The sequence below is a fragment of the Anser brachyrhynchus genome (assembly GCF_964034855.1).
Source record: "Anser brachyrhynchus genome assembly, chromosome: 8".
Classification (NCBI taxonomy): Eukaryota; Metazoa; Chordata; class Aves; order Anseriformes; family Anatidae; genus Anser; species Anser brachyrhynchus.
In genome coordinates this window covers 1,330,687-1,343,300 of record NC_137702.1, presented here as the reverse complement: position 1 = coordinate 1,343,300, position 12,614 = coordinate 1,330,687, and the positions used below count along the sequence as shown (strand labels likewise).

General features: G+C 37.1%; 1 protein-coding gene across 26 annotated transcripts in view; it reads left to right on the top strand.

The window, feature by feature from the left end:
• The window catches only part of LRRC7 (leucine rich repeat containing 7), a 181,828-nt gene that overhangs the window by 105,856 nt on the left and 63,358 nt on the right, over positions 1-12,614 (top strand). For 20 of the 26 annotated variants that reach the window (XM_080601781.1, XM_080601779.1, XM_080601783.1 and 17 more), the window contains one exon: positions 12,383-12,446. In XM_080601781.1, coding sequence (XP_080457907.1) covers positions 12,383-12,446 — 64 coding nt within the window. The other 6 variants (XM_080601798.1, XM_080601795.1, XR_013954202.1 and 3 more) reach the window with 5 other exon arrangements.

Below are 12,614 nucleotides of genomic sequence, written 5' to 3'. Positions count from 1 at the left end.
ACACTCATTTTGTTCTCAATTATACCAGAACCCTGAGCTCCTCCCAGAACACTGAAGCTAAAGACACAAAGGGTTCATGCTGACTGTTATTAATGAGATCTAATTTGTGTGCTCAGCTTTCTCCGGTATGGTTGTTTTATGGTATGCAAGGAAATTGCTCAGTATACTCAGGACACCTTAAGTCAGTGTTAATTCTACTTGATTGAAAAACATCTGCAGAATAAAGACACCTGTGTACGGTTGATATGACAACAGCAATTTAAATTTAGAGAAGATGACTACGGAATGCATTGAGAACAGGACGGGGTTTTTACCTGCCATGGCCATCGCAGACCTTGTCTTTTTCCCAGCTGGAACAGGAGACCACTAGAGGCACATGTTACCACCTCGGAGCATCTGCGTGCCCCGCGCTGTGTTAGCTCTCCGGTGTCAGCTTTGAGAAACACCTCGGCCTGATGCCCTGGGACAGCGTGTCTCTGCCATTCAGTAGATCGTCAGATTAAGGACTGATGGTTCTGAGATAAACGCACGTAAAAAGACATCGTCGGTTGTTGCCATCCGTTGCTTTATCAAATTGTAGAAACTGCACCTGTGGCCGCTGAGGGCTGTGAACTTCAGCAGCGTCCGTTTGTCCCATGTCCCACGAGAGGGGCGGGACAGCCTCGGAAGGGCGCTCCGGCAGCGCGTCGCAAGGGCACCGTGCAGACAGCGATTAACCCGTGATCGACTCGAGGTACTCGACACATTACCTGGTGTGATCATTTCCCTCAAGCCCTGAAAAATTCACTGTACCATGAGGCATTTTATTTATATAATCAGAAAAATAAAAAATAATCATGGAAAGCATGATGGCTCTCGGCTGTTTATATTTCTAAACATATAAAAAGTGTTTGACTTCCTTTTGAAAAACTGTAGAGTACGTATGTGTGAATAGATTGCAGTGGTTGTTATTATCACAGTTATCACAGTTATTTTCTGTAGCTGGTCAGTGAGTTATTAACTATTTATATATTAAAATATTTAAAATATTTCCTACTGAAATATGTTTGTACAAATGTCCAGAAGATACCAGTTATGCCCAGCATTTATGCCTTGTAGCTGACTTCTTAGCACTCGTGGCTGCTCCGCACCTCTCCTATTTCGGTGTCTCCAACGGACCTGTTCGGTACAAGCTCTGTGTTGCAGCTTGCTTCCTGTCATTGGACTATGAAACAAGTCTTGCACATTTGCCATACTTCCAAATGGAATATTATCTTTTTGTCTACCTCCAACAGCCCTCTAATAACCAAATAGGAAGATCGCGTCATGGCCCTGCACTTGCTTGTTTTTTTCTTTTTAAGCATGTCTCTTGGATAGAAGTCGTTGCCAAGTGTCTGGCACCCACTCCCAAGTGCTGTGTATATCAGACGGCATTAATTTTCTTGTGATGTTTGCCGTAGCCCTGCTGGCAATCGGTACTGCAGCCAAAAGCATTGCCTAGTGAGTGGCAACATAACTAATGTGGAGAGCTCGTCAGTAATGATCTTCCAGATCTTAAAAATGATACACCCAGTTAAAACTCTACTGGGGATTACAGAAGACATCAGCCATTTTACTGAGAATGCTTGACTATAATGCACATATCTTATATACAGATATTTCATGTGCTACAGCAGCAGTTGTCCTTCTGCTTTCACATTTTATCATGTGCTCCTTTACGTCTCTGACTCCTTCATCCTTCTTCCTTGATTAACATGTAGATTGTTATTGCGTCCCATCAGTTTTCATCTCCAATTCATCCTTGTCTTTTTCTAGCACATTCCCCTTTCATTGCTCTGGCTTTAGCTGTAGAAATATTCCTGGTTTTTATATGTGTTGATGCTGTCTTCAGGCTATATTTAAGTAGAAATAGGAATCAAAAGGACTACTAAATAAGAAATGCGTTGAGGATAAAATTCTTTGGCTCTTGTTTTTTGGGTTAGCTGATTCAGTTAATTTTTACTCCTAAGGTATTCATTAATGCCCTTTGAACTTGTTTCCTCCTGGCTGATTATTCAGCACCTTAAGTTAGGCCTTCTTCCTGCTCTCTGGCAAGTAAATGGGAAAGCAGGGCCAAAACTGCATCTTCAGTCTTGCATGCCAGAAGTAGGTCTCTCTGTAACTTGTATTCATTCATTCCATGCAAAACTAGCACATAAGGGTATAAATCAAGTGGTGAATGCTTCAGAGATGTGAATAATACGTTATATATCCTGATGAAATATAGGAAATTTTTATTCGGCATTTAGTAATAGGAAACCTAGAGCCTGCTTCTCCTCTGTCTTCAGAATGTTGGAGACCCAGATCCCAAATACCACTGTGATTTTGTATATAGAAAGTTGACTAAAATTATTAAAATGTTCAAGTTGATCAGTACTGTAGTGTCTACAGATCTGCTGTTTACTTTTCAATGTATTATTACACTGTCAACAAAACATAAGTTGCCAAATATATCATTTACCAAATATCTAATGTTTTAGGCTGAAATGGGGAGGTGACCTTTCTGGCAGTGATTGATGCAGTCAATCTTGCTCTGTTTCAATGGTTTTGAATTTAGATGTCCACAATGGATCCTGAGTTCATAATTGTTAAAGACAGGTGTATTTGTTATTGAGCATTTTTCATTGTCGTCATGCCACCTATGTTATGTATATATTATGTGAAAATTATGATTGGTTCTTTGTCCAAATGCAGACATCATAGACTGACGAATTAAATCATTGGTGTCATCAGCACCACAGAGTTTAGTGGATGTAAATTTGGCACAGAGGTTTAGTGACAATTAGGTTGTATTTACCCTGTAACTCAAATGTGCCAAACCTCATACTTATCTCCAGGAATATTAATTCTGAAATTCACAGGCAGAATAACTGTATGTTTGTTGCTACTGGTATTTTGAATGTTTTTAAATATATATACATAGAAATTTTGCAAACGTATTTCATATGTTCAAGTTTTTCATTGCAATCAGCATTTTAAGGTTAAGAAACACGGATTACTTTCTGGAAGAGGAGCAATAGTTTAGATGAGGCCATTTAATCCCACAAGCGGGGATATATTTTCTTTTACTTTCTGAATTGTTCCTCCAGATTTCTCTGAGATAAACAGCATGGCATAGAAAATACCAAATGTGAAGAAAAAATTTTCAATTTTCTATACCAAAGGAAAGTAGTGATTCAAGTAGTGATTCATAAGCAAAATGGGGTATTTCAGGGTCATGCTGTGAATTGATGTATCAAGGATTATTTGGCTCCAACAAAGAGGAAAATAGGCCTGTAAGATACTTTTCAGATACCTTCAAAAATATGATAAGAACAATGTAAACTTTGTGAATAACTTTGTAACATGGTTGGTTTGTTAAGGTTCCCATTAATGCAGTTGAATAATGAATTTGGATGACTACTGGTCATGGGATAAATTTAATTTTTAATGGTGATGTAAGAGACATCCAACGTCATTGGCTTCAGCAGGCAAGTTTGGCATTACTAAAATTCTGCTCAGGCTGCAGAGGGGCTTCGCTGCACGCAAGGGCTCCCTTGGCACCCGCACATGCAGAGGAAAACCTTGTGCACCAGATGAGGCTGACTCGACTAATTCAGTCCAGAAAGTGGAAACTTTCATTAACCCTGGTTTTAACCATGCAAAGCCTGTTTTACAAAGAAAGTAGAAGAATCCAGGAAGCAGATACAAAATGAAAAGAGAAAAAAAGGATGGTAAAGAAAAAAAAAGTATAAAAACTTATTTGCAAAGCCTTGATATTGCTAGGAGTATTGCAATGGATAACAAGGTTACTGTGTGTTCTCTTTATTTATGTAATCAGGTAAGCAGAAGCAGATCTGAATTGAAATTTAGAATACACTTTCCCAATAGTTTTATAAACTGTATTGGGAAAGAATTTTGTGTGTGAACAAGGGTCAATATTATGAAGAGTTCACCTTTCTCTGCAATTAATCAAGCAAATCTTTCCAGTTATAACGCAATTCAAAACCTGGTCCTGAACTGAGAGATTGATTTTAGAGATCTGATCCATTTATACCATAAACAAAATTGTTTGGAAATTTGTTTCTTATACATTATTTTAAGTCAGAAGTGTCTTTCTAAAATCCTTGCATATTGTACACAAGTGTTTTTTCCTGAAATGTTTTCCTATGTGTTTTTATTCTGACTGAATCATGAAAGAGCTTGATTTCCAGTTTCTGTATGTAGGACTTTTGTTTTTGTGGTGCTTTTTATTTTACTCCCTTGATAGAATTAGATAAAGTCTCACAAGTCTCCAGTGCCATAGATGAATGGGTTGTGTTTAGACACCTTCTGCACCAGCAGTTCCATCTTTTGGGCATTGAAATTGATTTTTCTCATCTTAGCATCTGAAGATGGAGAGCGTGCCCTTGCCCATCGCCTGAGTGTGTACAGTGGCACGAACAGCAGAGGATGTGGAGTCAGCAGATTTTCGGGCACCAGAAATGGCAGCATCAGGAGCATCAGCACGAGTAGACTGTGTTGAGGTAGTTCTCCCAAACTATACTATGCAACCAAACAGTTCTGGTATATAAAGGCTGATGAAGGCTGCCTCTTAGTCCAGAACGTTTAATGCAGATTAATATGCTGTCTGCTTTTCCCGTATATTTAACTCGTGTTAATTTTGAGCACGGTGCTGCATGTTGCAGTAGTATTTCTGAGAGCCATGCAGCCAAGGTGACAGCATGCTTTGTGGACTAGCTGCTCCTAACTGTTTGTGTTAACGATGAGACCATATGAAAGCAACAAAGCAACACAGTGCCACTTGTGATCAGGGGTTTCTGGAGTTATTTGTTCTTCATGGTCTCTGCTACATTCTCTGATTTGTGGATTGATAAAGATTGCAGAAATGTAAGTCCTTACATATCATTTACAACTTTAGTTGAAATAAATGCTATTTTTGATAGTTACTTCATAAATATATACATATTTCAGTCTATGTATAACAATATTTGGTAACCTCCAAATAAGTTTTTAATTGAACGTATCCTGTTATTATAAAGTCTGGATAAAATGTAGATTAAATCGTTTATGACACATTAATTTATACTTGTAGTTCTTTGCTTTCCATGCCACATATGTTATATTCTAGCAATGATATACATTGTCTTGAGATTCACTGAAAACTAATAGTGAGATTTCTTTGTAATCCATTAAGTGCTGTAGAAGTAAATAGTTCTCTGTGGTTGTATCATGTAATGTTGTAGTTCTGGTTAAAATTTAACTGTTCTGCAACAGGTAGACTATTAACATTAGGTACTAATTTTACAATGCAACTTCTAAACTGAATAATTAATGAATTTAAAGTTATATTGTAAATTTTAAAATAGCAGAAATGGAAGAGACTCCTGAATGTGACATTTTTAACAACTTTGAAATAAAGGTTACTGTGTACAACAAAAGTGTGAGAAAATATTATTTGAAATTAATACAGCAGTTATTCCAGTAATGACAACATATTTCCTTTTAGGTGCTTTTTATTTCTTCAGAAAATAAGGGTATCCATTTGTCATAAAATTGTATAAACATAATCCTTTATGTTGCCCCACAAGGAAATAGATCATGTAACTGTTGTAACTTTATCAGTCCTGTCTTAGTAGAATTACCACATAAAAGAACTATGCATTTGTTGTATAGCAGTATTGTACTGCATCTTTGATCGTATTTATCGTTATGTAAATCTAACCATGTCTCTGACACAATCACTTTTCACTCATGACTTTTTACCTGTTTGAGTTATTTTTATTAATGAGTACAGTTCTTTGTATGTAGAAAAAAATCAGAAATGTGTAGAAGTTTGTGATTGAAGGTTTGAATAAACCTTCACTTAATCACCATTTCACATCTGTCAGAAAACCGACCAGGATTTTGGTGGTAACGCCATGGTTTCTTTAAAATAAGTTGTGGTAGTTGAGTCTTTTGTTTCTTTCTTTATTATGAAACTGTTAATGCAAGGTATTTTCCTGGTTATTTGAAGTATTAACAATGTGTAGAAATGTAACTTCTAAACAAGGCAACTAAAGCAAACATCCAAGAACATAAGAAAGATATGTTAGGTAGTGTATGTAATTACCATGAATTATAATTGATACCAGTGAATTTTGTAATATGAATTACAGTTTATGGATTGCAAACGTTATTAAAAACTATTATAAGCAATGTTGATTTTCCACCAAGTATTCAGTAATCTGAGCTACTCTTTACACTGGTTTTCACACATTTGTTGTTTTTTAAGAACTACAGTCCATTATTGTGTGTAGAACTAGAAAAATGCACGGGATTCTGACCCTACTGTGAGGTCCACTTCAACAGCTGAGAATTAGATCTTCTGCATATAACTCCTGCAGTTAGTTAAGAGTGGAAGAATGGATCCAAATGTGATATGGGTAAAGATTGATGTGAAAATTCTGGCTGCAAGTTTTATTATCACATTAATTAAATTACATTACCTCATTTAAGCAATGAATATTTAACTGAGCATTACTCATAATTGCACCTTTCCTCTTCCATCTTTATAAAATGACCCCACATAAAAAAATATATAATGGATCTTGCAGAAGAAAAATATAAGTAGTTACATGAAAGAGACAAAAATATCACAAGATAATGGAAAATCTCATATGATGTTCCCTTGGGTACATTTGGCAGCGTGCTTTATCTTTTAATACAGCATCAGCTAAATGAAATTAATCTGTCTCCATACAAATGTTGCAGTTTCTGAAACTATTTATTTGACTGTCTTGAGATATTATGCAATCATGATTCAAAGCTGTATTTAGAAGTTGTTTTTTTGTAACGAACTTACAGTATTGCAAACAAACCCTTTAAAGTAGAAGTTTTTTTCAAAGGTACAAGACAGTATGAAATGCACAAGTTTTCCCAAACTTGTTTGTAATTTAAAATTACCCTTCATTTCATCATTGACGAATTTCGGAGTTTTACATTTCAAGACACATAATTCCATGTGTGTATAAACAGTAATTATATATGTAAATACCAGAGAAAAGCTGCTGTTCAGCTTCCAGTTCCAGTTAGCAGGTAATTGCAGCCTTGTGGCTGATTATTCTTGGAGCATATTGTTAACATGGGCATGGGGAAACATAATCACTAGAAGCTTTTATTAACTTTAATGCAGAACGGTAAAGCCACAAGTAATACTGCCTTTGAGAGAAAAGTTTTCGCTAGAACTGTCTGTTGTAAACATATGTAACATTTCCTCATTTTAGTTGTAAAGCCAGTGTACTAAGTGGTACTTGCGAACGTGCATGCAGCCAATGCTGTAACTGGAAAACTTTTAACGTCTGCAAGTGTAAATAAAGATAAACTTGCAATGCTCACTTAACATGCCGAGACGTTTCCTAGGGTATAAAACCTTTGTATGGTACTTAGGAGTGAAACCTGTAGTCAAGATTTTGTAATCTTTAATTGTTTTTCACAACCTAATCATTCAGGCTGAAAGTGTGGGTACTGCCTGACTGCTGAACAAGTGGCTGGTCTTCAGAAGGGTCAGATTCATTTGTTTTAAGCAGAAATACTTTGATTTCCAAAATGGCAACTGGTAAATTGTAGATGAGTAATTGGAATCATTTTTCATAAGCTGAGTCCAGTCTTGTAAGCACATACTGCCAGGGGTTGCACACATTAGTGTAAAGAATCCTCATAAAGTTAATGAGATTCTTTATGGTAATAAGACTGTCCTTAGTCATCAAGTGTTTGCAATTACCAGTGTAATTACTTTCTCCATTAACTTGACTTAATCTAAAAATTTGTATAGAAATTTACAACTTGTATCTAAGCGCCAGAAGTCTAAACTAGGCTAATATTAAATCAATTAAGACACAATGGTGAAAGTTTTAGAAGGAGCAAGTTAGACCAAATGTAAACATTTTCAGGGATTTATGTGTTATTTAAGGAGAAAGGGGTTGTAAATGAGCTGACTTGAGTATGTTGCAGCTTTGTTTTAAAAAATTAGCTTTTGTCTGGCTTTGTAAAATTTCTCTGTCTTGCAAGATATTTCCAAAGAGAATTACAGTGCAGTTGGAGGACCAGAGGAGTTAAAACCATGTTTTTGCTAGAATTTTAATGGAGAGCATAATATAAAACAGAATCCTCTGGGGAAAATACTCACATTGTCCAGGTGACATCTTTATCTTTCTTTAGTGTCCTCATCTGTTGTGCCAGTGCAGTGCTTATTGCTTTGTGAACGGCTTCTTGTCTTCCAGATACTTTTACATGTTGAAGAGTTACTGTTGAAAGATAAAATATTTTCATTATTCCTTCTGGCTTTATAGCAATAATAATTCAAAGTAATAAATACTTTAAGTGCAAAAAGGCAGTAAGAAGCAGATTGGGAATTGGGGAGCATGAATCAAGAGTTGTATTACTAACTTAAAAGGGGAGTCAGTGTAGAGTATATAAAAAGTCGTTTCTGTTTAATAATCTGTGCGCTCAGTCTTGATTAATCATAGTCAACAGTGTTGGATTTAACCACTCCATGCTTTAGGCTTAAACTACAACATCTCGTTTTGCACCTTGTAGTCAAAAACTTGCTGTGACTTTTCCATTCAGTTTAGGTGCTAACCCCTTCGGAGCTGTGCAGGCAACTACCACTCATTCTAGCAAACAAACAAAAGGTCTCTCTTACTTTTCTGTCTCAAAGATATCTGTGAGTATTGATCAGATAGATGGAAGATGTGGGACAGGAAGAAGAAAAATATAGAGAAACTATGGAGAACAGTGAGCTCAAGTGAGTACTAAATAGATGAACTATCAGAAGGCATTAAAAAGGAGATGTTATCATGAATTAATCTGCATTGGGGTGACTTCAGCATGGAAAGAGTAAAAGATTTTGAAAGTAATCTGTGAATGTTTTAAGGTATTTCCAAAACACCATGTGATCAGCAGAAATAACCTAGTTGCTGAGTCTCAAAGACTTGGCAGGAGACAGAGATTGTGCAGAACTGGGGGGGGGGGGGGGGGGGGGGGGGGGGGGGCGTTTTAAAAAAAAAAGAGGAACATTTTAGAAAGCCTCAAAGGTCGAAACAGAGATACAGGAACAAAGAAGGCACTGAAGAAATCAGTAATATAGGAGTATGACCTGCAGCGATATTACCAGTAGTTTCACAGTACTGATGGCGTCAGCTGCAAAGGACTTGGCAGTGCATTTCCCAAAACCATAGTGTAAACGCACTGGCTTTTATACATTACCTTGCTTAAATTTTCTGTGTTTGAAAATAGTGGAAATTATGTTACATGAACAATAACGAGCTAGATACAGGATGTCCTATCAAAGAAATTACTTGTTTGGTGCAGCAGTGAACTATTTGCCTAAGAGTCCTAGGTGTCTTTTAACAACTTTTCTCTGCAGATCTTTAATTTCTATAAAGCACAGAAGCACGTGTGGCACTCGATCTTAAGTTATGACCCTAACATTCATTCCTTGAAGTTAAGATGAAAGGTGGAGAAATGCAGTAGGTCAGTCAAAGAGACTGTTTAATTAAAGAAATCTAATAAAATACATAACTTCTTAAACGAGGGCTAAATATTTGTTTATCTACCTGCTTTTTCATTTTAATATTATATGCGTAGTAGAAAGTACTCCACTCTACTACTGAAACATGGCATTTATATTTCTTGTGAAATAATTTTTTTCCTATTTTAGAAAACTAAACATGAAGTAAAGTTTTCTCATAATAAATATGCATCAATGTTCTCTATATAACCTCATCGCAACCTCGTTTTCCATAATGCAAATGTCAAAACAGGTCTCCATTTTTTAGCCATAGCGTCTTTAATAATCATTTTTACTTTTGATAGAAATTGCAGAGAAAATTTGTTGATATTGTTGATCCCATCAAGGAAGAGTGTGCTTTTTTTTTTGGATTAGGATGAATGCTGAGTACCTCAGATGGCCTCTAGATAGAATTTCAAGGTTAATACTAAATAATTGCTTTTATCCTTTTTTTTCTTTTTTTTTTCTTTTTTCTGTTTAACACCACCAAAGTGTAGTACTGTGTGCACATTGGACTACCAGGGCTTAAAGAGAAGTCCTACAGCAGCGATACTATCCTGTTCCAGTTTTGTTCACGGAAATAAGGGCAGTAATTAATTTATTAAGTTTGAACTTTATCCAGACCAGGGCAGCCACGTTGCCTGCCTTTTGGAAGGGGTCCTGGCCAGGCTGCCTCCCAGATACGTCCAGGAATTACTTGGGTAGAGCTAACCAGTAGGAGCCAAAGCTGGGCGAGGAAGCACTCGTGCTGAGGCAGCAGAAGGGAAGCCGCGAGCCAGCACCCGAGGGCCCTCCCTGGCATGTTGCACCGCTTGCACAGCAGTAGCTGCTGTGGCCCTGGAAACCTTAATGTCTGAAATGCCTTGTTTAGTGCAGAACTTTCATTATCAGGCCTGGAGGAATATAATCTCATTATTCCGTTTTATTTTCAAAATGAATAAAATCTGTACGTAATATTTATAAAGCTATTTGGTTTAAATGTAATAACCTCTTTAAATATAAAGCATTGAGTGCACTATTTGAAATCATTTACTTACTTTAAAAGTCAACCATCGTAAACCATGAAGATCGATATATTCAAATGAGGACACCGCTCTTACTCTCTAATCTCATAGTAATTTTGAATGCAACTTCATGATCTTAATTTCATACAATTATGAGATTCTAACATTTTGGGAAGGTGTGAAGTAGCAATAGTTCATATCTATCAGGGTGTGAATCATCCTTAGAAAAATGTTTGTTTTTTTTTTTTGTCCACTATAAGCAAAGTTGTACATTACTGTACAGCAGAACATCCGTTCCAATAAAAGAAATCACCGTACTGCCGCCCTTCTGGCACATTCAGTCCTTCAGCTCATGTTAAAAAGTTGCCTAGCAATTTTCCTTCCATTTTGAAAATATCTTTGCTGCTTCGGGATTACTTCTTTGAATCAGTAACCATGATATAGTCTCAGTATAGTTTTTAAAACTTCCGTGTATTTTTAAAAGCTTACCTATATTGACAACTGGTACATTAAATACTTGTCAGAGTCAGTCCACATATGGTGTGACATGTGCCTTTATAGGTCTAAGCTATACTAGAAATAACCATTTTTTCCTCATAGCACAAATCCAGAGATAAACTTGGGAGATTTATTCCATTCACTTCAATAAATCAGGAATTTCATCAAGTCATTTTTAGTCATTTTTCATTTTTCCTCTTATTTCACTGTTTGAGTCACCTGAGCCCAGGCAATGAAAGCGCCCTTGTGGCCGTTACGTGGTGATCAGTTGCAGACATAAATCCCGATTATTTGTCATTTAAAGCCCTTTACTACCTCATGCATATTTGATACTTTTGGTTCAGTTTCACGTGATAAGTTCTTACTTGTCTCTCCTTCATAATGCTGTGAAGAGGATAAGCTGCTTTGGTTATTTTGCTGTCATCTGCACCCTGGCTTTTGCAGCTGCGGCTGCGTGGAGCCCCTCTCGCCCCAGCAGGGTCCCAGGCGGGAGCTGCCAGCTGAGTGCAGCACGGCGCTGCACGGCCGCCGACTGCACAGAGAGGAATCCTTGCCTAGGCGTGCCTTGCAGCATGTTAAAGGCCTGAATCTCAAATTGTTCGTTTAATTAGAAAGCTGTTTTCTGTTTTTCATCCGTTTGCGATGCTAGATTTTTCCTAAGCTACTGGAAGACAGTGAGCGTCACTAAAAACCACTGAATACCATTGCTTCTTGGTGTGAGTTAGTTTCCTCACCACCAAAACAGAAGCCCTGTTTCAGGTCACCCCTACAGCAGCCCCAAGAGGAGAGGACCCCGTGGGCTCAGTGCGGTCTGTTAAGCCAACACAAGGACCCCAAACAAGCCTCAGCTCCAGCTGTGCAGTGTGCAGGCTTTGTGCTTCTCCTTGTCACAAAAATGCTCTTGTATCATGGCTGAAGTTAGATGCAGTTTCCAGGAGGTACCAGGCATCCATTGTACTTTTGCTGTAAAGAGACTAAACACTTTTAGGAGTTTATAAAGAAATTGATCATAAAATTACAAATATAGATGTCATGATTTATATTATTTTCAATTGCTTATAAATGAGTCATTTTCCTTGAGCAACTGTGCAAAATTATACTGAGATTGTATGTTCATTTCTATATTAAAATAATTGTTGCTATCTTAGCAGTTCTAGAACTTCAGCTAATGTCGGGAAGCTGAAGTGTTTTGTTCTCATTTGCAACAATGTCCGTCTGATGTAACTCTTCTTACAACAACAACATCATCTGAGCTTTATTATTCTGTAAGCAAAATTTGACTGACTGCTCCCAAGGAAAAATTTCATCTTAGAAATTTCCTAATCTGTTACAGGTCAATGCATAAACTGACTCAACTGGAGAGACTTGATCTGGGCAATAATGAATTCTCTGAGCTGGTAAGAAATGCTTTTTTGTAATAGAATGCCGGCGTGTTTTGGATGTTCTGTGCTTGGGAGATTAAACTTTTACTTGGAAGGCGTTACGATATTGTGGCCACATGTTATGGTCACATTTACCTGTAAAATAGATTTGTTGTCTTCCATGAGGTCGGCATGTAGTACGCT